At 34.1% G+C, this 27,471-nt stretch overlaps 1 protein-coding gene across 4 annotated transcripts in view; it reads right to left on the bottom strand.

Annotated features, from left to right (window-relative positions):
• Prkd1 (protein kinase D1) overlaps positions 1–27,471 on the bottom strand; it is a 301,676-nt gene that overhangs the window by 59,046 nt on the left and 215,159 nt on the right. For 3 of the 4 annotated variants that reach the window (XM_063246399.1, XM_063246381.1, XM_063246395.1), the window contains exons 3-5: positions 11,734–11,865; positions 9,649–9,809; positions 3,599–3,622 (exon numbers count right to left, since the gene is read on the bottom strand). In XM_063246399.1, coding sequence (XP_063102469.1) covers positions 3,599–3,622; positions 9,649–9,809; positions 11,734–11,865 — 317 coding nt within the window. The remainder of the gene's footprint in view (positions 1–3,598; positions 3,623–9,648; positions 9,810–11,733; positions 11,866–27,471) is intronic. The other variant, XM_063246388.1, reaches the window with a different exon arrangement.

Consider the following 27,471-nt stretch of genomic DNA (forward strand, 5'->3'; position numbering starts at 1 on the left):
ACAACTGAGTACACAGTAAATAAATTGCTTCTATGGTGACACAGAGAGCTCTGTTTTGTGTCTTGTGGAGAGTGTTACGGAGGCCATGGCACCTGGCCTGAGGGATGAACAAGTTCTTCAGAGTCTTATTCAAGATCCAGTTTTTCCTACAACTTTGGTATCTGTAAGTGTGATACATCTATATCATACTTTTGTATCTAGAAGTCCCACTTTCCAGCGAGGTTCATGAAAATCTTCCTGTAATTCTCATATTTATAATTACACATCTGCAAATTTTTGTTCAGAGCATAAATTTATAAAGTACACAGCCTATAGGCCAGACTCGTTGAATGAGGTCTCCCAACAGTGTATCAGTCTGACCTCACGTTTCAGTGAAGAGCTTCTTCCAAGTTTACCACTGCACACCTCTGACCACCAGAAAGTGGGGAGACCTGGGAAGAGAATTACTGGATAGTTTTCTCCACTGAAAGGGTACACCACCCAGATTTGTATTTGGAGAACTAGTATATACACCAATCAATCAGAAGACACCTTGTGATACCTGGAAAATGTATTGTGTGAGTGTCATGGTGCACATTTAAGTAGAAAAATGACTTTGAAATTCAGATGTATCACCAGGATTCCTGGAACTTCAGAATTCAAGACTGACATAGTCTGTACTTCTAGACAGACTTCTGCTACAATGAAAACTATCCTGGAAAATATTCATTAGGGCAGAAAGTATCACAATTCCATTCAGGATTTGCAATTCCTTCTTTTTTCCATTACTTGCTCATTTGAGAAGAATCTACATTGACTATTGTAAGTTGTAATGGGATCACATCCAATTATAGAAAGTGCAGCCCTGGTATTACCTGGCCTTCATTTTGAAAAAAAATGAATAAAAATGGCAAATGAATAAGTCATATTGGGCAAGAGATTTTAGGAAAGTATGCAGGCAAGAGTTTCTTTTAATATAGTGCCTACCTTAATGAAATGAGTCAGTAAGGGTCACTCTATCCTAATTCTGCTTCATTTGTTATTTTGATTTTACTCCTTATACCTTAAGAAAAAAATCATTGTCTTGAATCCTTTGACTAAAATGTTATGATTAATTCATTGATTTATTTTCAACAATCTCTATATAGCAAAAGAATACACACCATCTCCATGTTAAAAACAAAATTCCTATAGTAAAATATATAGATCTATAATATGTATATCAAAACATCATTCTCTACCACATCTATATACAACTATTACTAATTTAATTTTTTAAAATTCACTATGAGAAAAGACACCAATAGTATAGGCAAAACTGAAAATAATATTCCATTGTAGATTAATGTACAAGGGATTACTTTCATAATATATGAAAATTCAGTAACAATAAACAATTCAATATAAAGATGACTTTCCACAAATTAAATATAATTCAGAAATAAATTATAAACAGTTATTTATGGTCACCAATAAAGAAATATTATATGGGAATAAAAATTTCTTTTTTTAACCTATCGGCAAGAAAAAAAACATAAATTATTAGTAAAACCTGTCATTGGAAAGAGTATGTCAGTGGAGTCATAAATGTAAACTTTTACATCATTTTGAACACCAAATTGACAAAAAAAAAGTATAAAACTGAGTTGGTTTCTAAGAAAATAACCTACTAATTCAATGAATTTTTATCTTGAATATATTAAAACTTACATGCATGCAAAAAATATGAAGACGCATATTCCAGGAAATATGAATTTTAAAGATGTAAACAACCTAACCAATACAGGAGGTTGACAGAATGCATGTACATATGTATGCTACATATATTTATTTGTTCACAGATTGTCTATGAAAGCTCTATGAGGGCAAATAATTTATCCATTTTTTTATAGTTCTGCTCCTCTGCATTACAAACCTAAAGTGTCTGTTCTTTATACAGGTATCTCTCAAATATTTCTAAGAATAACATTTGGTTAAATTTTATGTATCTCCTCTGAAGACATCAATGAGGAGAAAATTCTGCTGTTTTTGAAAATAAAAACTAAAAATAAACCAAGTTCAACAGAATATTTTACACAGAGGACATTTTTTATTTCTATCAGGAACGATCTAGTGAAGGTTTGGCTGTCTTTAATTTGCACAACTTCCATAGAACATCTAACTACTCCTAAGTCCTATACACAGTCTGTTCCCAGTTACAAAGTGGAGAAAGTAGTGACAGCTGCCTCCTACCCTTCTCTGGTTTTGTGTTCCAAACATTATTTGAAAGAAAAGATGGTAATTCACATTTAAAATTATGTCTAGAAGGCATTTTAGAAAACAAAATTTATAAGATTATAAAAATACTATACTTACCTACCACTCATAATAAACTTTTCTAAGTAATATACTTTTTTTAAACAAGGATGATTTTCCTTGGAACATCATTACTGAAGACAATGTCTTCATTTTATATTTTAAGAATCAGAAGGTGCACTTGTGTCTCTGAACCCTTATGGGTGACAGGTATTCATGATTGTGAAAAACTATCTTGATATTTTAATTAAAAATAATATTTGTATTTATTTTACTTCTAATGAAAGTTTTACCTATTTATTGGCCAGTTATGCTTCCTTTTTTGAGAACTGCCAAATATTGTTGTCCCAAAAACAAAATACTGTGTTCCACTCTGCCTTTTAAGTTTGAGTTGAAAGTAATAAAGGCATTTAAACAGTGGGAAAAAAGAAAAGGAATAAGACTTTCAAAAAGATTGACTCATAAATTTTATTAAACCACGACCATGTTCTGGTTGTGTTTTCACTGACTTCTTTTATGAGTATTAGTGTGACAAGACCATCTTAGAACAGACATTCATGATGGTGTTTGAAATTTACATTGTCTTGATAGAAAATAACAATATGTCACCTCTCAATTGTCCAGTGATACAGGCATTAGGGAAACTAAGGATTAACAAGTAAACAGGTCAAAACAATTATCTAAAAAGAGCATTACTGCATACCCTGTCTACTACTGACTTAAATTCCTCTGCTTCACAGTCAGATTAACTGCTTAAGGCAGATAAAGGACCAGTTTTGGAGAGTGGGCTTAATTACATTTTGAAGGAATTTTATAATATCTGATAGATTGGGAGACGATTTTCCAAATTATGTATCATCTTTCAAAAATATAATAATACATAAGGATTAAAAATTCCTTTGTTTAAAAAGAAGGGAGTTGGTTCTGTTTCACTCCTCATCATGCCACCAAAATGCCTACATATTGGGAGAATATCTGCCTTTTGCATCATTCTGTGGTACTTGGAATCAAATATTCAATATGAAGGAGTTTTTGTTAAAAGGTATGATAAGAAGTAGGGGTTGACTGTACAGTATTTTTATTCTCGTTTTCAGAGAAAGAATACCCATGTTATGGAACCCAGTAATGTGCAGGCGATATCTGACTTTACCAACCTCATGATTACGCTGTTCGGTCTTTCTGCAGTTCAATGGATTGAACTTGGAGGAAAACTCTGACTTGCACATTTTTGTGGTGTAAATACAAGATGTCAATCAAATATTAAGGTGTTGTTTTGAAAAAGAGGGTAGTGCACATTTCTAGAGCCAGGTAGCTTAGCACCTACCTCAAAGCCAGGACTCACAGGAGACTGAAACATGAAGTTGTAAGTGCAAAAGCAGGCAAAGATGCAGAATAAAAGGAGAGAAAGACAGGAAAACAATGTTATTAGAGAAAAGCAATGCATAGTACTCAGTAATGTTTGACAGAGGTACATTTTTAAGTTAAAGCAAAATGTTATGCTGATTGTAGTCACAAGAAACTTGAGCTGAAAACTACTTCTAAAACAAAAGAAAACATACTCATTAACTCATAACTACAGACACAGTTTTCAGTTGTGAGTGGGTAGAGGTAAAAAAAAAAAAATCTACCTGTCAGAGTTTCGATGATGAAAGATGCTCCTTTCACTTGTTGAAAACAAATTACAGTCAAAATGAAGCATTTTTGACCTTTAAGTGAAAGATTAGATTTTCCTCATAATAATTCTTCCTCTCAATGGGGAAAAAATAAAAAGGTCATCAAAGTAATCAAATGTTACAAAGTTCTTAACTGCCTGCAGGCCAGAATAAGCTGATGAGTAATCAGTCTCACTCAGCTGTTTATAAACCTAAAAGTCCAATACAAAAGTTTTAATAAGACAACATTGTTTATAGTCCATTCTTTACTCAGATAGAGTACTTGTTTTCTGTTTGGTTTCATTCAAAGTTGAAATATAATTCAAAATTATAAATGTTACTCCAGATGTTATGTTTCAAGAGGACATAGCATCAATGCAAAATGTAAGAGGAAGCTTGAGTGAATAAAGAGTTATCTAATAATTTATATTAAAGACATTCTATTTTAAATCTTTTGTCTCTAACTTTGTCAAGCTGCACTATCTCATAATTAGAAATCAAACCAGCAATATGGCTGAATCTATTTCTCAAAAGTAAAATGGGAATGTGATTTTGAGATCAGTGATTTTTTCCAGTTTTGAATTACTGTGAATTAAGCAAAATCGCATTTGTTTTCTGAAACTTTATATCCTTATTCACAAGCTACAGATAACCCACTTGGTTAGAGACTTTGGGAGCTACATACAGTAAGAATGAAGTTCTGTCAAAGTTAATCATTCTCTAGTACTACTTGTAATATTTCTGGATTGACAAGAAGAATATGCAGAATTCATGGTGACCACTGCTCACACGAACACAGACCCAACTGTGGCTTTTTCAGGAAATATTATAACCCTGTTCATATGGCATATATATAAATTTAGTTGTTTTAGTTTCTGAAATAGATATAACCTTTACCACCTCTACGACTGGCAGTCAAGCTCATAATTTTCATGCAGTTGGGAGCCCTGAATTCAACTTCAGAATGTGAGCTTCCTGATATTTGATGAGAAATATCCAACATGCATTTACTGATTTCTTTTTTAAAAATTACATTTATTGGCACAATTTATAAATGCATAATGATCACATTCATTAAAAGAACTAATATTTAGAACATACAAAGAATTTTAAAAAATCAGATACTCCAAATTTAAGGACCCAATTCAAAAATGGGCATCTGAAATGAACAAATACTTCTTAGAAGAAGAAGCACAAACAGCAAACAAATATATGAAAAAATGTTCAATATCACTGGTCATAAGAGATGTAAATTACAACGCTGAGATCACTGACTTAAGTTTTTTTTTTTCCCTCAGTGTCTTTTTCCCATAGGATTTTCTTAGATTTTACGAGAAAAAGGAATTCTATATTAAGACAATTTAAGAACACTGATTCTATTATTGCAAGACTTTTTAGACATTTAATTTTGTTTAAGAACTATTTTGATATTTACTAGTCTGATGGAGCAGAAAGTTTTTCCTCAATTTTATTTGAACATAATTAGTTTACTTGCAGAATATTTTATGTAATCATGTTTTAGAAAGACATTGGGAAATACATGGACAGTCTATCTGCTTATTTTGTCAAGTTAGAATCACCAGAAATATCTAGAGTATAAAAATGTGAGCCAACTATTTCATTAGTAGTTTATATAATAGTATACCAAGTTGTGCTTTTATTTGTTTTGTTTTGCCCTTGAAAAATTTCATGTGAATGTTTTGTATCTGTGGTGAAAATTATTATAAAAATAATGTTTATTATGTAGATATATTCCATGCATCTCAGAATTCTATAGCACATTTAATACTAAAGAATTTATTTCCTGTTATTTCATGAATAATGTCAGTTTTATAATACCCTTTTCTTTTAATTAAATGAAAGGAATCTCATAATATTTTTGAATTATTAACTATTCTGATATGCTAGTTCATTCTTTTCTTATATAATTTGTGAATGTCCCAGTGATTTTATAATTTGATATTTGGATAGCTATTGCTATCATTATTTAAAACATTTTTACTGAGAGCACCACTTATATGAATAAAGAATAGAAAGTTCTAAGTGTAAAGCTTTATGAGGTTTGGCATGTGTATTCACCCATGTATCCTCTTTTCTTCATGAAGATATAGACTATTTCCTGCCGTCTAGAAGTATCATTTCTATTTTCTCCTAGTTGGAATCTCAATGAGAGGAACTGTTATTTTTGATGTGTTTTACCATAAGTTGGCTTTGCTTGAGTTGAATTTCAAACATTGTATCTGATTTCTTTCTTTAAATATTATTTTGTGAGATACATCCATGCTTCTGAGAAAATCAGCAGTTTACTTATTCTACTGATATGTCATTCATACATTCCATGTATGATGGCACGAAACAATTGTTTCCAGCTTTTAGATGTTATGAACAAAGAAATTACAAACAAACTTGCAGCACTTTCTGTGCGTGCATCTTGATATTATTTCTACTGAATATATTCCTAGAGCTAGAACTGCTGATACACATATGCATATGATTACCTTCACAGGATAACTGCCAAAGGAGTTTTCCAAAGTTGTTCAGCCCATTTATTTTCCCAGTATTAAATGTGTATGAGTTTCAGTTGCTCAGTATCTTCACTTATATATATTGCTAGGCTTTCATTCAGTGTTAGGTAATCTGATATAGAAAGACTTCATTATGGACTTAGATTTATACTCATCAGTAACTAATTTTCATCTTTGTTGGCTAACATCTCTCATGAACCACTGTTGGAGAATTTGCTACTTTTAAGTGGGCCTGACTATCTTCCAACATCCTGTAACTTTTCTTTATATGTTCTGGAAATGAGGTTTTATAATATGGCATATATATCATATATTTATATCTATTGCATATATATCTACATATTTATAGATACATATCGATATATTTACCTATCTATATAATTATCTATATCTTTCCCTCTTTAGGTCATGCTTTTTTATTTTGTTACTGTGCATATGAATAAAATAAATTCTTAACTTTATTAATACTCAATTGTTTTTCTTCTTTGTCCTCAATGGTTTGTCTTGTTTAAAAAGGCTTTTCCTACTTTAAGTTCTTGTATTTATTCTTCTTTTAGTTTTTCCTTCAAGCTCCCAATCTATCTACAATTGATTTTTTGCATGGCATAGTGTTAAAATTTGTATTTTCTTATAAATGCTGAATTAGTATCAGAAATATTTATTGAAAAGACTATATTTTCTTATAGTCACAAATCGGTTGACTTGTATGTCTGTATTTTCTGGACTGTCTTTTACTTCATTAGTTTATTTTCCTGTCTTTGTAATAACACATGATCTTAATGCTTTATACTTAAATTGTGTGAAACACTACTTTGTCTTAGCTATGGTTTCATGTTTGGCAATTCTCCAGGACTGTTTTGTATCCTGTGCTGAGTCTCAGCACTGTGGACATTTTGGACTGGACAATATTTTGTGAGAGCTTCCCTGCACCTTGACTCCTCTGTGATCCATCCCTCAAATTCTAATTCACTCAGATGCCCTTTGGTGTCTTTAAACAATGTTCTTTAAACTGTGTTCTGTTCTATCACATTTTATTCAGATTATATAATTGTCTCTTGTGCTAGTACTGATTTCTTCTTCTGACTTAGGGACAAAGTTCTCCGATGGATACTCCTAAAATTGTCACACTGTTTTGCATTGATTCTTCTTAAATACTAAACAACACATGTAAATAAAACCATGAACAAAGCATAAAGAGATTATAGGACCATTTAATACTGATTTCTATGGTTGTCCAAAGTTCATAAAATTGATACAATTCCATTAAGTACACTTATATATGATATAATATATCAGTGTGTTCTTCTCAAGATCTACTGGGCTTTTCTTTTGTTTCCTTTTAATAGTTGGAATAGCTGACAAAAAGAAACACATATTCCCATGGAGTTGTCATATAAATTGCCTACATTTCAGATTTTCTTCAAAGATGGATTGCTTTATGGTTAGCATAATGGATGTAGTTTACTGCCAAAGCAACAAAGATAAAATTTGTCATACAATCTATGCTGTAAAATTGTTTCTATCTCAGCAGTGTGGTAGATCTGAGGTCCACACTGTGTGTCAAAATTGAATAAAGTAGAAGAATAATGATGTTTTAATGTGTGTACAAAATCAAATACTTTATAGTCAAAATAGGTAATCATGGTAAAGAAAACTTCATTTTCTCATATTTTAAGAGAAAATTCATAAGCAATATCATAGATTTGTAAGAACACTTTTAAATAGCTTATAAGTCTTATAGAACCAATAATTTTTAAAGTTCCTATAGTTTTCATACCTTCACTGTTTTAACTTGATTATGGTTTTGTAAGCACTCTTGACAGGGCTGGTTAAAATACAATTTTAAAAATATATTTAGACTTCTAAACATTCTAAAAGTTTTCCATTTGTCAAACACTAATGAATTTCAACATCTTATATATAATTTGTAGCCAAGTAATTTTAATATTCAATTTAAATAAATAAAGCAATTAAATATGTTGGTTTAATGCACAAAAAGCTATAGTAAAGATTATGGTTACATAACATAAATTACATTTATATAGGAATTCTATAATTGGGCTTAGGTTCTAAGCTAGAAGAATGGCTAGAGATTTAGATTTCTTTTGCATTGTTAAACAAGTTTTTCAAAAGTTATTCTTGGTAAAACTGAAGTTATTAATTTAAATTTTGTTTGTTTAAATTAGTTAATCACAAACACCCTCACTCTTAACACTATATATAACAGCAAGAATAACTGCTATAACTTATACAAATTCTAATTCAAAAAGTTTTAGGCTGAGAACTTAATATGATAGTTATTTTTAAAAATAAATTTTGACTAAAGCATCTTTCAGTGAGAATATAATTTACTCTAAATAATATAACCTTAAAGAATAAAATATAATCATGCACATACATTTTGAATATTGATAAAAGCATATTTTCCTAGTTACTGGCAAGTGTTGGTTTTCACCTTTCCCAACAGTTTCACTTAAAGAATGACTGATAACATAAGAACTGCCCCCCCATAAAAGGCCCTGTAAAAACAGAGTATGAAGCATTCCTACTGATCAAAATTTAATTTCCTTCAAAAAGCATATTCAAAGCATATCCGTAAGATGTGTTAGAGTTAATGGATTTTTTTTTTTTTTTTGTATGGGGGATTGAACTCAGGACCTCACAATTGCCTGGCAGGCACTTATGCCGCTGAGCTAAATACCCAACCCTAATGGAAATTTTAAGTGCTATTATACTAAGGTTGGTGCATGTTTGATGATAAAGTTGCATATACATAAGCAATAAAAGAATCTTTCAAATTTTCATAAAATTCAATTATACATTTTCTCCCAAAAGAAATATTCAACTATGCCAAAAATTACTCTAGTGATCTACAGAGAACATCTTTTATCTTTAATTTCCAAAGTTAGACAAACTATGTTTTGCAACATTAACACATTAGTTTGTGGTGCTCCAACCCTGATAGTGATGATATATCACATATTTTATCATTTTACTAAGCTCAGAGAAAAAGCAAACTAAATGCTGTTGGGAACTTGATGAAGCATTGACCAACCCACAATGCAGGCCATGAAGAAACAGTCATTAACACTCTGGCTGAGTCCTCCCTGTCAGCACACTGTCTGACTGACACTGTTAGCACAGCATCCCACAGATTTCTCATGGAAACGGGGAAATGGATAAACAGGAGACCATACCAGGAGGGGCTCATCAGGAGCGCTGGTAGAGAGCTCCGTGGAGGATGTACGGACAGTGCTGAGCCCCGTGAGGGAAACATTCGAGAGTCTTCTTCGCCTCACGCCACTGCAGTTGTTGGGGATTTTAAACGCACATCTCTTATGGTAATTCAGACCACATCCTGAAAAGAGAAAATAAAAATAGCTTTTATTCAATCATAAATTAAAAGCCATTCCACTATTCATTATAAAGTATGAATTTTTATAGTACTACTCCTCTTTTTCTTGAGGTTACTTGAAAATTCAGAATTTGTGAGCTTGTTCTAGTTCCTTCCTCCTATAACCTTTAAATGGGTTTTGAATTCTGATTTTATTAGACAAGTTTAGCAATTACCCTGGTTATCACTGCTGCATATATTTGGCATTATAATAATGAACTTGGGCTTTGAGGGATCTAGTAATAAAAGTCCAAGTTAATTCTCTAAGTGATTTTTAGCTTTCACAAGTTCAAATGTGAGAGGACATGTAATGGAAATATTAACCACAGTGCATTACAACGTTGAGACTACATTGACTTAAATTCTCCTTCTACAACTTGCTTTTCTATATTACCTTGAACAAAATACTTCATCTTAGTATTCCTGTCTGTAAAATGAAGAGTGGTAACTGTCTTGCAAACTGGTTAAGATGATATATGAAGTTATTTTCACATGATAGTTTTCTTCTGCTGGGTAAATGAAAATTGGAAGCATATTTTTCATTTAGAGAAATGTCATTTTTCTGTTAATATTTCCACTATGCATATGCCCCAGGCAACTGGTGACCATAACTCAGAATTTCTGCATGTGTCAAAGAGTAGGTGTTGTAGTCAGGGTTTTCAAGGACACATAATTGATAGGGTTACTTTATAATATTTACCCAAACAATGAAATGCGAAGAGTTCAGGAGATCTCTTCCCACACTAGAGACCCAAAGAATCTAGCTGAGGGCCTCGATACCACGGTAATGTCCTTGCATGTGTCCAGCTGAAGATGGAGAGCCCAAAACAATGCCAAGTCTCTACCAAAGATCTGCACTAGGAAAACTCACAGTGGTGGAAGCTAGAAAGTCAGCACCAGCAAGATGAAGGATCTGTGCCAGCAGGCTGAGGGATCTGCACTGGAGCCGGAAAGTCATGCTCAAGTTAAGTACCAGAGCAGACTTCCCCAGCAACAGCGAGGACTTGAGCTTCTCTGATGATAAGAACAGCTAAGTTCCTATCAGGAAAACCAGCGTGACAATCTTCTCCAGGAGAATCAATAGCACACTCTCTTCCCCTGGAGTTTTCCTTTTATACTGTTGGTAGCAATACTCAGCTGGGCCTCCACACTCAGAACCATGCTGATTCAGTTCAGCTGGGTGTTACAAGTTGTTCGCCACAGTAAGCCAGAGAAATTTTCATAAAACAAGAGTTTAGGCAGAATTTCTTCTAGGTCACTGTCCCTTAACTATTTTGCTCAGAAAAAATTAAACAACTTTGACGTGCACATTTATAAATTACATTATAAAGCTTTATCATGTTGGCCAAAATTCAAAGAGCTCTATCCTCCTCAAGATACAAAGGATGATTGGGTAAGGTCATAAAATTTATTACGGTATTCCAGCATGTTAAATTGTGTAGTTCAAGTTGTTTTTGCCCCGTGGTTATGATAAAATGATAAAACTCTGATACTGGTATAGAAATTCAGATATATATTTCAGGCTACCCAATTCAGGAGCTGAGTGATCTTGGTTGATTTGATTAATTTTCTGAATTTCTCCTCATTTCAGTGCCTGCTACTCTGATTTTTGGTTTAGTTACAATACAAATTTTATTTTAGTCTGTTGCTAAAATGCTCACTGCAATACAGGTGAGATATATGAGGGAGGCAAATGTGAGAATCTGGTTTCAGATCAGGTCAAATATACAAAGACAGGACATTTTTAAAAATGAATAAAACTGTGTTCATCCATCCAAAAAATGCCTGAAGGATACTTCTGAGGCCCAAAGGATACTATTGCAGATAGCACAATGTAAGTGGATCATGCCAAGAGGTATTTGCCTTCTTGGGAATGAAAACAATTTACCTTCACATTTAAGGCCTTGACGCACCAGGCCCCAGAGCATTTCTCCACAGTGATCACAGAAAGCCGGAGCTCGATATGAATGAACGAAGAGAGCATGGGGACGAATCTGGAAGTCCTCAAACGTAGCGGAAGCTGTAACATTGAAAAAGAAATTGGACGGATCTGTAAGTAGTAAGCATGCCAGATAATATGTATGCAAGCTTGGTTATGACTCTCTAGGCAAATTTAGGGACGGTTCGATGCAACACAGCTTGCACTTGGAGACACTCGACTTTCTCCTCCCCAGCTACGGTTTTACAAACAGTGGAATAGCTCCCCTTTCTTGTCTTCTCTTGCTGTTTGGCAAATTTTTAGTCCACTTCCAAACACTCAAAATTCTAGGAGAAAGCATGAATAAAAGATAAGTCAATATTGAAATACCTGAACTCAGTTAAAATATTTTGATTTTTTCTTTTCCTAAGTGAACCCAAAAGGTATTCAAAAATATTAATTTAAGAAAATGATGAGTTGAATTCAGACAGATGAGAAAACAATGTATTTCAGAATGATGAAGGAGACATTAGAAGAGCAGGTATATGTGGAAAGCACAAGAAGTGTGAGCGGCCTCTTTGGGAGAGATAGAGCTTTTTGCACTCTTGGACAATAAAAATATGTAAGAAAACATGTTCTATAAATAACCAAGCAGCCTCTTTACCAACAGGCCAAACAGAGAGATTTCAAACAGACACTGTTGAACTGCAGCCCATTCAGAGAAATACACTTTGCTAACCTACACATATGCTTTAGAACATCTCTTATTATTATGTTGTTGTTGTTGTTTCTTACTTTACGTGGCACTTTTACAGAATACAGAATGTTCGAAATGCTGATTTCCACTGTGGTGCAGGGTACATAGTTGTTCTTTGATTATAAGTGGATGTAAAACTTTACCATACTTCATAGACTTTTAAAATGAAAATTATTTCACTAAATTATAATTATTTAAAATTATATTTTCCAACAGGATGTTTTATTATATTATCAAATATGGTTTTTGGTGGTAGTTGTTTAAATGAAGAACTATAAAGGTACAAAGAACTGTAAATGAAGGGCTAGATTATCTCTGAATGAGTAGACAAAGTGGGATTCTGGCCGACCTGCACACATGCAGGAGCCAGGAGTTGGGGCTTCAGAATGCGGGGCAGAGAACATGGTTTTGGAAGTCAGAAGAGCCACCCAAAGCTGTGTCACTACATGACTGATATCTCACGTAATCATCATGAGCCCCAGCTTGTCATACCTGAAAAAAGAAGGTTTCAATGACAGCTTCTCCAGTGCCTTAAAGTATATGCTTGATTTCTAAAGTTTTCTCTCAAAAGGACTTAGGGGAGCAATATTCTGAATTCTTTCCTCTTCCTTCTCAAATGAAGTAAGAGTGGAAACTTGCGTATTTTTCCACTTGAGTATCATGGACAGTGCTAATTCCAAGCAAATAAGTGAAACAGGAACAGTTTAGGTACCAAACACTGATTCTGGTGGTTTGATCAAGGTATGTCTAATTGGTGAATGCGAAATTCTCTTTAAATTTGTAAACAAATTTATAAAATTTCTTCTTAAAATATTAAAGAAATTACTTATATACTTTGTGCCAATATTAATTCATAACTTTTCCCCTGAACCTCAAAGTTACCCCTGAAGACCAAACAACTGTGACAATGCTATGACAGTAATTAGTTGCATAATTAATTATTACAGTTTTCAAAATAAGGAACACTAAAATTTGACAATACAAATACCAAGCTGCATTCAGACATTTTTGGAATTAATCAGGAAAAATATAAATAATTAAGCTAAAGATTTTCAATGACACCCTCTTCCATTTATGCCAAGTAAATTTGTTTCTTTTATTTTTAAGAGGATTAACATTCATAAGCAGTTAGCGCCCTTGACTTATGTTTAAATGTCGTATTTCTAAAGTTCAATTTTAATATTCTCCTGTTAATTTTAGAATAATTAAACACATTTTTAAAATAAAACTACCAAGCGTGGCGAGGTTTTACATCCATTTGAAATCAGAGCACAACATCCATTCATTATGAGTTTACCTGTCTGCACCCTGGGGAAAATCAGCATTAGCTGAGTATATGCATGCCGTCTGGCCTAATCACAAAATTGCACTTCAGAGATAATCACTTAGCACAGGAAAACAAAGTGAATGCTGTAATTCCATTTCATTTAAGTTCTAGAATCAAAACGGACAGATAAGAAGAGGAATAAGAAAATGTCTAGAGATTTCCAGGAGGAGACAGTGTGCTATCAGTCAGTCCAGCATAATCAATCAGCCAAGTGAAATTAAAACCATATGACAGGGAACAAACTAACACAATGGGCCTCTTACACTGGTATTTGTGTCTCTCTGATTTGCCCTATTCACAGCCTATTGTTGGACTCCAGTGTACAGAAGAGGAGAAAATGACATGCTTTCCTCAGTCACTGAGCATTTGAAACAAGTAATTGAACCCCAAACCTTAATACAATCAGTACTTTTAAGGCATATTATAAATTGTTACACAAAACAGAGTAAACTGGTTAGCAATACAGAAGAAATGAGGCTTCTAAAGCAAAATAAATAATATCTGAAGGTCAAAATTATTTGCATGATAAAATAACATCAAATTTCCAGTTGTCAGCATTTTTTACTGGTAATTTTGGCTATTTGAGAGATGTTATTAACTCTGGCTATGAAAAGCTGTGACTGATACAATACAAAGAAACGTTTAACACTCTACAAGCGTTGTCTCATTCTACTTTTCAGAAGCACTCTAGGATTCACCTGTTATTCTCAGTTTACACATGAGAAAGCAGACTCAGGAATTAAGGTGCTCTACTAGGTAATAAAGGTTCTAGATTTACCTAGCATTCATTTGAAAATCATATAAACTGTCTCAGTTACTATCACACAACTTATATTTCTTTGACCATTAAAGCAATAGATTATAAGGTGTATCTTTATGTATCACTAGGAAGAAATTTTTATAAAATAAGTCAAATATAGTATGTGTATTGTTACGTATTACTTCACCTACAGAGATGTTAAATAAATTATTTCACTGTGTATAACCACAGATTATTTAAATACACATTTCTACATGGACTCATATTTTGCATCTCTGCTCTCCAAATGAATTGGAGTTAAGAACAATGATTTGCTTTTGAAGTTTTGCAAAAAATAAAATATAGCTTGTACCTGTTTAAGGTTTGCATGCATAGGATACCCTGTCTTGCCATGCTAAATCATTTAAGTCTGATGCAAAGGAAAATATTTTGAGGTTTCTCAAAGTTCTAAAAGCTTTGCTGTGGGAATCTTTATTTTTGTTTGCTTGTTTTGTTTTGTTTTATATCAATAATATTAAAAATAAGTTCTGGATACAAATTCATACACACATATTGCTTAAAATAGTATGTGGATAAAAACTTGTATCTGTGTCAGGTATAGTGGACACACATATAATCTCACATGATCAGAAGGCTGAAGCAAAAGGATTCCAAGTTTCAGGCTATCTTGAGCAATTCAGCAAGACACTATCTTAACAATAAAATAAAAAAAGGGCTAGGCAGATAGTTCGGTAGAGGGGCTGCTTATCATGTGTGAGGGCCTGTGCTGAGTCCTAAGTGTTGGGGAAGAAAAACCCAAACAGACAGAAAGAAACATATCTGCCTTTACTTCCTGTCACACACACACACACACACACACACGAGTTCATTCTTTGTTGGGTTACAACAATCAGTGGTAAAATGAATATTATTCACACTCAGTTTATTGTATTGGTGAACAGCCCAAATTAGCAAATCCTTTAAATAAAGCCTTCAACTCTTTTGTGTAACTTCTACTTATTGGTCACAGTTCTAAGGAAAGCCTCTAAAAGGACATTTCTATAACTTTCTAAAGTCAGCTTGTGGAAGTCAAGCAGTTCTAGTATCTTCAAGTTCATTTACATTGTGTTTCATAAATATATTAGAAACTACTGTGCAATATAGTATATGTTGGAAGTAGGAAAATGACTAAGAATTGGAACTATTACTGAGGGTTTAAGGCCAAAATAGGAATGACAATATACTCAATAACAATACAAAGTATGAAAACACAAACACATAAGAAAGGCTGGCTGCGTGTACCTGGGTCTACCAGAAAGGGGCACTGCACAAACTCTTTAAGGATGAAGAGTATTTCAAAAACTTGAGAATGAGATAAAGAAAAGAGGAAGAATTTTCATATAGCTTGATTTTATCTCATTACAGGTAACTGATAGGACTGACCATATATTTCTTTACACTTATTGTGGCTTCTCAGTGTTCCATTTTGGAATCATGGCCAGGAATTTTAGTGAAAATAACTCTCAAACTTACCAGGAGAAAGGCAACAGAGAAGCCAGCTCCCTGAGACTGTGGTCCAGGTGTATGTGACAGCAATTATGAAACTGTGCCTGGACATATCCACCTCCTTCTCCTTGCCCCCAATCACACAAACCTACACCCTGAGACTGCTCATTTGGTGCGGGGGCGTTGCCTATCTGCTCTTTCCAGCCACTTTTCAGATTCTCTGTTCAAATTAATCTCACATTTCCAATTTCTGTTAACCTGGAAAGGTCTAAAGTCAGGAAGATCCCACAGCTCCCAATCACAAGAATATTTCATAAATTCTTATTGAAACACTTTTAGCAGCACCTTTCAGGTGGCTGAAGAAACAAAAAGGGAAACTCCATCTTTGGCTTCACATCTGACCAGAAAAACATTGATGAGGTGTAACAGTGAGAGGCCGAGGGCAAGTGGGAATGGTGCTGGTGTGTATTCTCCCAGAGGTGGTAGAAGCCAGAAGAAACGTATTGATTAGGTAGCTCAGAAAATTCTATAAAATTGTAAGTGCATGGCCATACACTCAAAAAAAAAAAGAACAGAAAAGAAACCAGAAAGTTACAAGTTAAGAATAGTTAAAAGTTATCGCAAGCCAGATTGATAATATGATTATTAATAAATCATCATAGTAAGGAAAACTAGATGGTGGTAACTAGATATGCTGACGTGGCTGCCAGGGGATCCCCACAAAGGGAGTGTGTCAGTCACATAGGGCAGCATAAGTTCAGGGTGAAGGAATGTGGGAAAGTGGGTCTGGCCAGAGAACATGGAGACCACTCCTGAAGGCTACGAAGAGAAAACAAAAAACAACGACAAAAGATGATGCTTGAGAAAAGTAAGAGTGAATAAAAGGCTGAGTTTTATGAACAGAGTAGATACAGAGACCTGACCCACAGAAAAGAATACTTTAACAATAACAGAGACAAGCTGAATGAGTCAAGTGTAATTTTGTTTTTACCTTTTCTAGAAAAAAGCATCATCTTTAAATTAAACAACACAGATAAAAGAAGAAGAAAGTAAAGTCTAGAATGGATGAACAGATTATCTGAAGTGCAAGGGTTTCATGCAAATTATTTTTAATATATTTAAAATGATACATGAGAACTCAAAAAGTTTATAATCTAATTTTTTGTATGTATGCTGCTGAAGCAAACACTAAAATTTAAAATCTTTGTGTATTTAGCTCAGCATTGTAACAAATAGTTGGGCTTTATGAATTTACAGTAAAGTGCTTCTTTAGGAATAAAAAATATTGTTAAGAATGGAAATGTTTAGAAGGAGAATGATGAAGAGGTTTAAACCTATTAGATGCCCAATATTCTATAAAATGGCATTTAATAATGTGTGTTGGTTGTATAAAAAGAGACATTAATGGGACAGAATTGCTAGCAGAAATGTAGCCTATGTATGAATTTAAATTATGGTAAGAGATATATACTCAGTGAAGAAGGGAAACATTGTTAAAAATAATTAACAATTAGTACCTATGTGGGAAAATACAATTTAGAATTTCATTCTCCTATCTTGTACTAAATAAAAATCCTTATTTGATTAATAAAAAATTAAATGAAAATACCAAACCACAATAATAGATGACCAAAATAACAGAACAAACATTTATCAAACTTTTATCAACATTTATCAAGAAGAGAAAATGACTAAATAGTAAAATAATTCTTACATTTGCAAAGTGCTGGAACCAATTAAATGAGAATGATCCATCAGAACTACCATGCAGCAGGACCTATTGGTTGACTTGCCCAAGAGGCATACAACAGTATCTTTTACTTCTCACAGTTACAATTTATAGTAATTATATACTCTAGGTCATAGCACAGCAAATTATGTTTAATGTTTTCAGGTATATGGGGCATAATTACTAACATTCAAAGTAAAGATCCTTAGGAATTGGGTTATTGAAGTCTGTGTTCTATTAGGAAAATTTAGAAAGTTAACACTCATTCATGCTCATAGAGAAATTATCCTCCCATTCCCTCTTCATCTCCTTCTCTTTTTTTAAACCAGAAGCAAACAGCTGGATAGTAAGAGTCTGTGGTAATAGGGCTAAAACCCTCCTCAAGACGTACTTTAGGATCCACTCATGAACAGAGAGTTACCACTAACACGAGAAATTCTTTATTTCTTTTGAGCTTTGTGGCTACTATAGAACATCTGCTTTAGAAACAGCAATGCCTATCACTAGGAAGAGGCTACTAGTATAGAACAGTTATGAAATATACATGATTATTATTTGTCAATAAAAAGAAACAGGTTTATTTAAAATAGTTACAAAATAGAATTTTAAGCAATAAAGGGGAAGTAGAAAACAGAATTTTTAAAAGTCATCTCTCTACACACTGAGTGGCCATTCTGGCTCTAGCCATTACTGACACAGGCTTCCTTGTCAGTCCAAACACATGCTTTCCACTGGCCCTCCTGTGGCTACTCCTGCATATTCCTCCGCGTGCTGCCTCCTGCTCTGGGACACCCCCTTCTGAGATAAGCAGCTCTCTTCTCTGGTCTGTAGCTTCCTAGACCACTTGTGTCTTGAAGTGTGTCAGTGTATACTGCCAACACGCATTTTAAATATTCACCCTTGATATAACTAACACACTGCTGGAGGACAGTGCATATGTATACATTAAAGGGACCAATTAATGCTCACAGAGGAAAAAGCCAGGCCTTCAAAATGCATACTCCTTATGTACAGTTATAAGGCTCTGGATTTCACTGCCTCTTAACAATCTCTAAGTGGAGTATTTCAAGATCAAAAGCAAAGCTTGTCAGAGTCATAACGGGGTCACATTTTTTGACATACATTAAAATGTTTCTGGCAATGCCTTCTAGAGATACATTTACTCTGCATGATGACCTCTTGGCTGTAAAGGCAGGACAGTGCAGGTACTGATGTCATAGTCATCAATGCTAAAAGAAGAGAACACTACTTTTAAGACTATTATTGATTCGGAGTACTTAAAAACTAGGACTTCAAAACTTTTTTGTTTATTTGTTTGTTTCTTCTACTACCTCATAAAATATATTTCTACTTCAGAGGAAATTGCCTTTCTAACCACTGTTCTGGTTAACACTAATTAAATGGCGCTAAATCCATGGGCCTGTGTCTAGCTCTTTCTCTAAAATAAATCAATTAACAGTTGGGAATTGCCATGTGGAGAGAAGGGTTACCACATTTTGATGTGACTGAACGACAAATGCCACAGCTGGAAAGAGATTAGAGAGCATCTCAGGTCAAAAATGAACATAAATGGTTGCCCCATGTGTCCAACATGGAGAAAAAAAGAAAATTAAGTAAAAATGTCATGGAGTCAAATTCAGGCTAATGAGTGCAAGCTCCACAGGCACCCTGAATAGAGGAAAAGAAAGGTCAAGTCTGTTTTTTAGAAAGCTCCATCTCGTAGGAGAGACTTTCTACCTTTAAAAGGATAATGACCTAATTTACATGAGGAACACTAGCATACAAATTGCCTTTTAGACTTCCTACAAAAGGCCAATAAGAGAAAGACAGAGGTACAGTGTAGTATTATCCATAAATGTTCTGATAGGCAGCAGGGCTTCTCAGGAAACATAGCATCACTGTTTTCAAATAAGTTTGCAGTTCCAGATGCTTGACTGAGGCCTACACACTTGCTTCAAGTTTCTTGGATTCTCACTCTATATGCATATTTTTGATTCAAAACAAAAAAATCCTTAAAACATAGCTTCATGGGAATCTGCTGGGTATTCTCACTTCTACAGAGGCAGCAGTTCAAGGACTGCTGAATTCAGTTTCACACCATTGAGGAGGAACCTGCTGTGTCTCAAGGACACAGTGAAGAGAACTTGGTACTGAGAAACTCTCTGTGATCTTCTTTCTAAAGAAGGGAGCTGACTGATTTGGTTAGTCTAGTCCTATTCATTAGAATAACAGCTATATTAATAAAAATATTTTATTCTTTTGTCAGGTTTATTGAAATGTAATCTGTACAAAATAAATTCATTCTCTTTTGTGCACAGACTGGCCAAATGCATACAAGCCATCTAACCAAGACCAGAATTGAGATGTAATACAACTCTATCACCCATCACCCTGCATTCTTCTGAGGTTTTTTGCAGAGAACCCTTTCTCTGTCTACTTCTTGCCACCACTGATTGATTTGGTCCTCTTTGCAATATTCATATAAATATAAGCTTTTGAAAGGAAGAAAAAAAACCCTAGCTCTTCTCAATATAACGTATGTGAGTCATCTACTCTGTTGTGTCTGCAGTTCAATCCTTCTACTGCAGAGTGATACTCTGTTTTGTTGATGTCACAGTTTATTCATCCATTCAAAAGCATCAGCTGATGCACTACTCACAAGGGCATTCAAGCCTCAGCTAGGAACTGAGGGGTGGGGATGAAAAGTCCAGATCAGGTGTCAGTGAGGAGGTAGAAAAAACAGTTCAATTCTGATTCCTTCAGGTTGTTCGCATCACAGGAGTTTTACTGTTGAAAACAATTTCCTTTTTCAGTGTGTGGCAGTGGAGAAGCTGGACCCAGGACCTTTGCACAGAAATGCAACTCCAACCCTTTCTAAAATTTTTAAATCTAGAAACAGGGTTTCCCTAAGTCATAAAGTTTCCCAGAATGAGGTCAAACTTGCCATCCTTCTGCCTCAGCCTCACAGAGTACTGGGATTACAAGTGTGCATCATCTTTTTTGGCTAACAATTTCTTTGCAAACACAGGATATCCTGTGAGTTTCAGAGTCAGACAAGATGGCTTCATTGCTGTTTTCACCTACTGGGTTTAAACTGTGGCCTCTTTATGCCTCATTTTCTCATCTTCAAAATAGATATAATTATTCACTCAATAATATAGTAATTTGCATAATCATTTAAATGAGAAAATATTTAAAATGCAGTATACTGTATAGAATTGGACAATATAACATGGTAGTGCACAAAATATGGTACAAATGTGGTGCCCATTTTATCTTTAGATTTAAAATAAATGCTTTACATCATTTAAATACTCAACCAAAACAGATGACACATTTGAATAAAAAACCTAGCTTACAAAACTTGTAAAATGAGTCCTAGGAGGAAATGTTCATAATTTTGATTTAATCAAAGGTTTCTTAGACATAAAACTAAAAGTATAATTTATTTTAAAAAATTGACCACAAATATTTCAGATTTGTCTATTATCTTCTAAGGAAAGGAAAACATCATGACTTGAGAGGAAATATTATTAAAGCACATTTCTGATAAAGTACTGGCATCAATAATTCATGAAAAACTTCAAAAATATTAATGAAGCAACTAAAGAAAAAAAATGAGCTAAAATTTTGAAAATGCAGTTGATTGCAAAAGGGACATGGACGGCAAATAACTAGAGCAAACCCAGTTCACGGTGGGTGTGCTGAGTTCACTATGCTTTGGGAAAGCAGAGCAAGTGATCATAATCATTATTAGTGATACCCTTTAAATCATAGCATCATTCTGTTTCTTAAATACTCAACTTGTAATTTAAGGTGTTTTGAAATATAATTCACATATTATATATGGGGTTATTTACTTTTTCTGAACCTTACATCATATTTTACAGTTATATCTGAAATCAGCATCTTTTATCTTACATAAATATTTTTAAAAGCAAGCCATCATTAAAAACTTTAGAAAAATATCACAAATAATTTCAGATTATAATTTCTAATCTAATGATAATCATATGGGACACCATTTAATTCAGTATGTCCATTGATATTCATTTTTGATTAACAAATACTTGGGAGATATACAGTAAATGAATCATTATTTCAAACTTTGTTCCCTTATTGATTTAATGTACACTTTATTCTCCTACAGTATTGTTATGCCACATCTGATTTTAGTATTTATTTTAATCCAATGCCTCCCCTTTTGAAAGTGACAAATAATAATTTCACTGTTATTAAAGGAAACATTGGTCTTATTTTATCATCATATAAACTATGATCCCCAGTCAGCTGGGGATCACAGGAATGTAGAGGACAAAAGCATATGGAAAATGTTTAAAAGAAGAAAATATGTAAATTTTTATGTAAATATGTTACCTATTATGGTTTATTTAACAAGCAATGCTTTCACGGTAGTAATAGTAATTTCATAGTGGAACACACCAGCAAGATGCTAAAGAGATGAAATTTTCACTTATTTATGTTGCCTAAGAATGACGCACCTCTAAATTCTAATACTAACCCCTTTCCTAGTTTAGAGGAGAGTACTCCATGCACTAAAGTGTGCTGGGTGGACAGCATGAGGCAGCAAGTCTCTTGATATCCATAGAGTGCAAGAGTGCCTAGCTTTAAAATGCAGCTTCACTATTTCCTAGCTAGTGGTAAGAAACTGAACGAGTATATAAGATCCAAAATGTACAACAGATTTTGTGATTTGAAAACAGAAAAGACAAACTGTGATGAGGAAAAGGGGAAGGAAGAAAGGGGAAAAGAAAAAAATATATGGATTCAGTCCTGGGAGCTAGAGGCAAGTGAGGTGTTTTCTAGCACACCTGAGGAAAGTTTTGGACAATCGCTCCCAGTCATTAAGACGCTGCCCAGAGTCATAAACCACCAGAGGAAGTGAGGGAGGTCCCCGCGTGCCTGACTGGGCCACGCCCAGCTACCTCCATTCAGTCCCAGGAGCTGAAGGTGCGTGACATGTTTTCCAGTGCACTGGAGGAAAGCTTTGGATTATCTCTACCAGGGGTTAAGACCTTATCCAGCATCCTAGACCATGAGAGAACTCACAGGAGGTCCTGAGGCCCTCACTGGGCAATGCCCAGCAACCTTCAATGAGTCCCAGAGCCGAGGGCACATAACATGATTTCCAGTGCACACAAGGGAAGCTTTGGCACATCACTCAAAACTAAGAAACTGGGAAACTATAACAGAACTCAAATCAGAAATAATCTCCTAGATAAAAGAAATGATAAATGTAATGGAAGAAATGCTGAACACATCTAAAAGAGACGTAGTTTAAAAATTACAGTATAAGAAACAAACAATGCATGGAGCACATTCAGAGAGATATACAGGAAATTAAAAATCCCATTGAAAGTTGGCAAAACCATCTCAATGAAAGTGAAGATAGACCTCAAAGACAAGATTGCAGCTAGTTAACAAGAAAGGAAAAATCTTTTAAAAATAACAAGGAATCAGGAAAAAATAATTCAATAGCTGCAAGATAATGCAAAAAGAAACAACATAAGATTGATAGGGATAAACAAAAAACAAGGGGACAACACAAATGATATCAAGAGGCTATTTCCAGAAGTAATAGCTGAAAATTTTCCAAACATGAGAATGGAGACTGACATACAGATCGATGAAGCATATAAAACTCCAAATAGCCATAACCAAAAGAAAACTATACCCAGACATATAATAATCAACATTCCAGAAATACAACATAAGAACAGAATATTAAAAGCTGTTAGAAAAGACAGACAACCTATAAAGGAAAGTCTATCAGAATTATAGCAGACTTCTCAACACAAACAATGAAGTCAAGAAGAGCGTGAAGTATTTCAGATCCTAAAGGAAAACAACTTCCAACCCAGACTCATGTACCCTGAAAAACTGTCCTTCAAAGTAGATGGAGAAATAAGATACTTCCATGACAAAGAACAGCTGAAGAACTTCATGACCACCAAATCAAACCTGCAAAGAATACTGAAAGACATTCTGGATAGACATAGGAAAAAAAAAAAAAAAACACTAAGCAAGGCAGACAATTAAACAGAGTGGAAAGGTAAAGAAGAAAGAGCAGAAAGATAACATGTCAAAATAAATCAATAAACCAATATATATCAGTTACAATCATTAATGGAACTGGGTCAATTCATCATTAAAAGAAACAGACTGGCCGAATGGATCAAGAAACAACATCCAACCATATGCTGTCTACAAGAAAGCCATCTAACCCAAAAGGAAACTCATAGACTGAAAGTCAAAGGATGGAAAACAATACTTCATGCAACAAGAAATTGCATCCCCAAAAAAGAAGGCTATTCTGTTTGCAGACAGTGTTAACGTCAAACCAAGAATGATCCAAAGAGATAAAGAAGGTCACTACATAGTAGTTAGGGGAAAACTTTAAGACGAAGACATAATAATCTTAAATATATATGTACCAAATTCGGGAGCACCCAGCTATACAAAACAAATATTAACAGAAATGAAAAATCAAGTAAGCAATAACACAATTATAACTGGAGACCTTAACACAACATTAACACAAAGGGACAGATCAACCAGACAGAAAATCAGCAAAGAAATAACAGAACTAAATCACACCTTTGAACAACTGGACTTGACAGACATCTACAGAGTGTTCTACCCAACAGAAGGTACATTCTTCTCAGCAGTATATAGGGCATTCTCAAAAATAAGACCATGTACTAGCTCACAAAACAAATAAGTACATGCCAAAGACTTCAAATTATCGCATGTATGTTACCAGAACATAGTGCCATGAAACTAGAAATTAATGAAGAAAGAAACTGCAAAATTTCCCAGAAGCACATTGGAATTGAATAATACACTCCCAAGTAATCAGTGGGTCACAGAAGAAATTAAAGAAGAAATTAAAAAATATCTACAAGCAAATCAAAATACAAATACAACTTACCAGAATCTGTGGGATGCAATGAAAGCAATCTTCAGAGGAAAATTTACTGCAGTGAAGGACCACATCAGGAATACAGAACAAACACAAATAAACAACCTGATGCTACACCTCAAACATCTGGAAGAAGAAGAGCAAATCAAGCCCAAAGCCAAATGAAGGGTGGACATTATAAAGGTCAGAAGTGAAATAAATGCAATAGAGACTTAGAAAACAATCCAAAGAATCAATGAATCAGAGTTGGCTCTTTGAAGGAATAAAATTGATAAGCCCCTAGCCAATCTTATTTAAAAAAGGAAAGAAAAAGTTCAAATTCATGCAATAAGGAATGAAAATGGTGAAATCACTATAGACTCTGTGGAAATACAGAAGATCATCAACACCTGTTTTGAAAACCTCTACTCTCATAGGTTCAATAACACAGAAGAAATAGACAGATTCCTAGAAACATGAAATACCAAAGCTCGGTCAAGAAGATGTAAAATCGCTGAACAACCCAATTTCTATTAATGAAATTGAAAATGTAATTAAATCCTTACCTACAAAGAAGAACCCAGGCCCAGATGGATTCACTATGGAATTCTACAAGAAATACAAAGAAGACTTGATGCCACCACTCCTCAAACTTTTCAAAGGAATCAAAAGGGAAGCAATCCTTTCTAAGTCATTCCTGGAAGCAAATATTACTCTTCCAAAACATGGGAAAGATCCAACTAAAAGTGAGAACTACGGGCCAATCTCCCTAATGAACACAGATGTAAAATATATATTGGCAATCAGAATGCAGCAAATCATCAAGAAGATTATACACCACAAAGAAGTAGGATTGATCCCAGGAATGCAGCCATGGTTCAACATACGTAAATCAATAAATGTAATCCACCACATCGATAGAGCCAAAAATAAGAATCACATGATCATTTCCATAGATGCAGAAAAAGCTTTTTATAAGGTCCAACACTTACTCATGATAAGAACCTTACAGAAAATTGGAATAGATGATCTTTACCTCAATATGAGAAAGACCATTTACGACAAAACAACAGCCAGCATCATATTAAATGGCCACAATGTGAAAACTTTTACCCTCAAATAAGGCATAAGACAAGGATGTCCATTATTACCACTCCTATCCAACACAGTGCTGGAAATACTAGCCAAAGCAATTATACAAGAGAGAGAGAAATAAAAGGAGTAAGGATAGAAAAAGAGGAAGTTAAACTATCATTATTTGCAGATGACATGATACTCTACATAGAAGACCTCCAAAACTCCATTGAAAGATCCTAGGTATAATAAATTCAGTAATGTTACTGGATACGAAGTTAACACTCAAAATCAAAAGCATTCCTATAAACTAACAACAAAATCACTGAGAGAGAAATAAGAGAAGCCACACCCTTCACAATAGCATCCAACAAAATGAAATACTTAGGAATCAATCTAATAAAAGAAGTAAAAGATCTATTCAGGGAAAATTATAATACCCAGAAAAAAATTGAAGAGGACCTCAGAAAATGGAAAGACATCCCTTGTTCATGGATAGGAAGAATAAATATTGTGAAAATGACCATTCTCCCAAAATTGTTATACAGATTTAATGTAATTCCAATCAAAGCACCACTAGCATACCTCACAGATCTAGAGAAATCACTCCTAAAATTCATCTGGAACCAGAAGAGACCTAGAATAGCAAATGCAATTCTAAGCAACAAAGGCAAATCAGGATGCATCACAATCCCTGACTTGAAATTATACTACAAATCTATTATAATAAAATCAACATGGTACTGAAATAAAAAAAGACCTGAAGATCAATGGAATAGATCAGAAGATACAACTACAACTACAAGCACACTCAACCACCTTATCTTTGATAAAGGGGCCAAACATGTTCACTGGAAAAAACATAGTCTCTTTAATAAATGGTACTGGAAAAATTCACTCTCCATATGCTGAAAACTAAAACTAGACCCATGCCTATCATCATGTACTAAACTAAAGTCTAAATGGATCAAAGACATAAATATTAAACAAAAACATTAAATCTGTTAGAAGACAAAGTAGGTAAAAATCTTGAAGACATAGTGGTAGGTGAATTCATGAACAAGAATCAAACTGCATGGGAAATACCTCACAGAATCAATAACTAGTATCGTATCTTACTAAAGAGTTTCTGCATGTTGAAAGAAATCTCCAGCATAGTGAAAAGAAAACCCACAAATTGGGGAAAAAATCTTAGTGAACTGTCCCTCAGACAAAGGACTTCTGTCTAAAACATATAAAGAATTTTAAAAAATCAGACCCCCAAAATTCAAAGACCCAATCCAAAAATGTGCATCTGAGATGAATACACAGTTCTCAGATGAAGAAATACAAATGTCAAATAAATACATGAAAAAATCTTCATCATCATTGGTCATTAAAATTAAAATCACAATGGGATTCCATCTCACTCCTGAAAGAATGGCCAGGATCAAGAAAACTACCAACAACAAATGCTGGAGAGGCCATGGGGAAAAGGGAACTCTCCTGCACTGTTGGTGGGAGTACAGAATGATACAGCTATTGTGGAGGTCAGTCTGGAGATTTCTTTGATTGGAAGTCCCATTTGTTCCAGCTATTCCACTTCTAGGCATATTCCCAGAAGAAATGAAAACATCATACCACAGTGATATATGTGCACCCATGTTTATAGCAG

Source organism: Cavia porcellus, unplaced genomic scaffold (genome assembly GCF_034190915.1).
Source record: "Cavia porcellus strain 051 isolate PalLab524CR breed Dunkin Hartley unplaced genomic scaffold, mCavPor4.1 scaffold_1, whole genome shotgun sequence".
Lineage (NCBI taxonomy): Eukaryota > Metazoa > Chordata > Mammalia > Rodentia > Caviidae > Cavia > Cavia porcellus.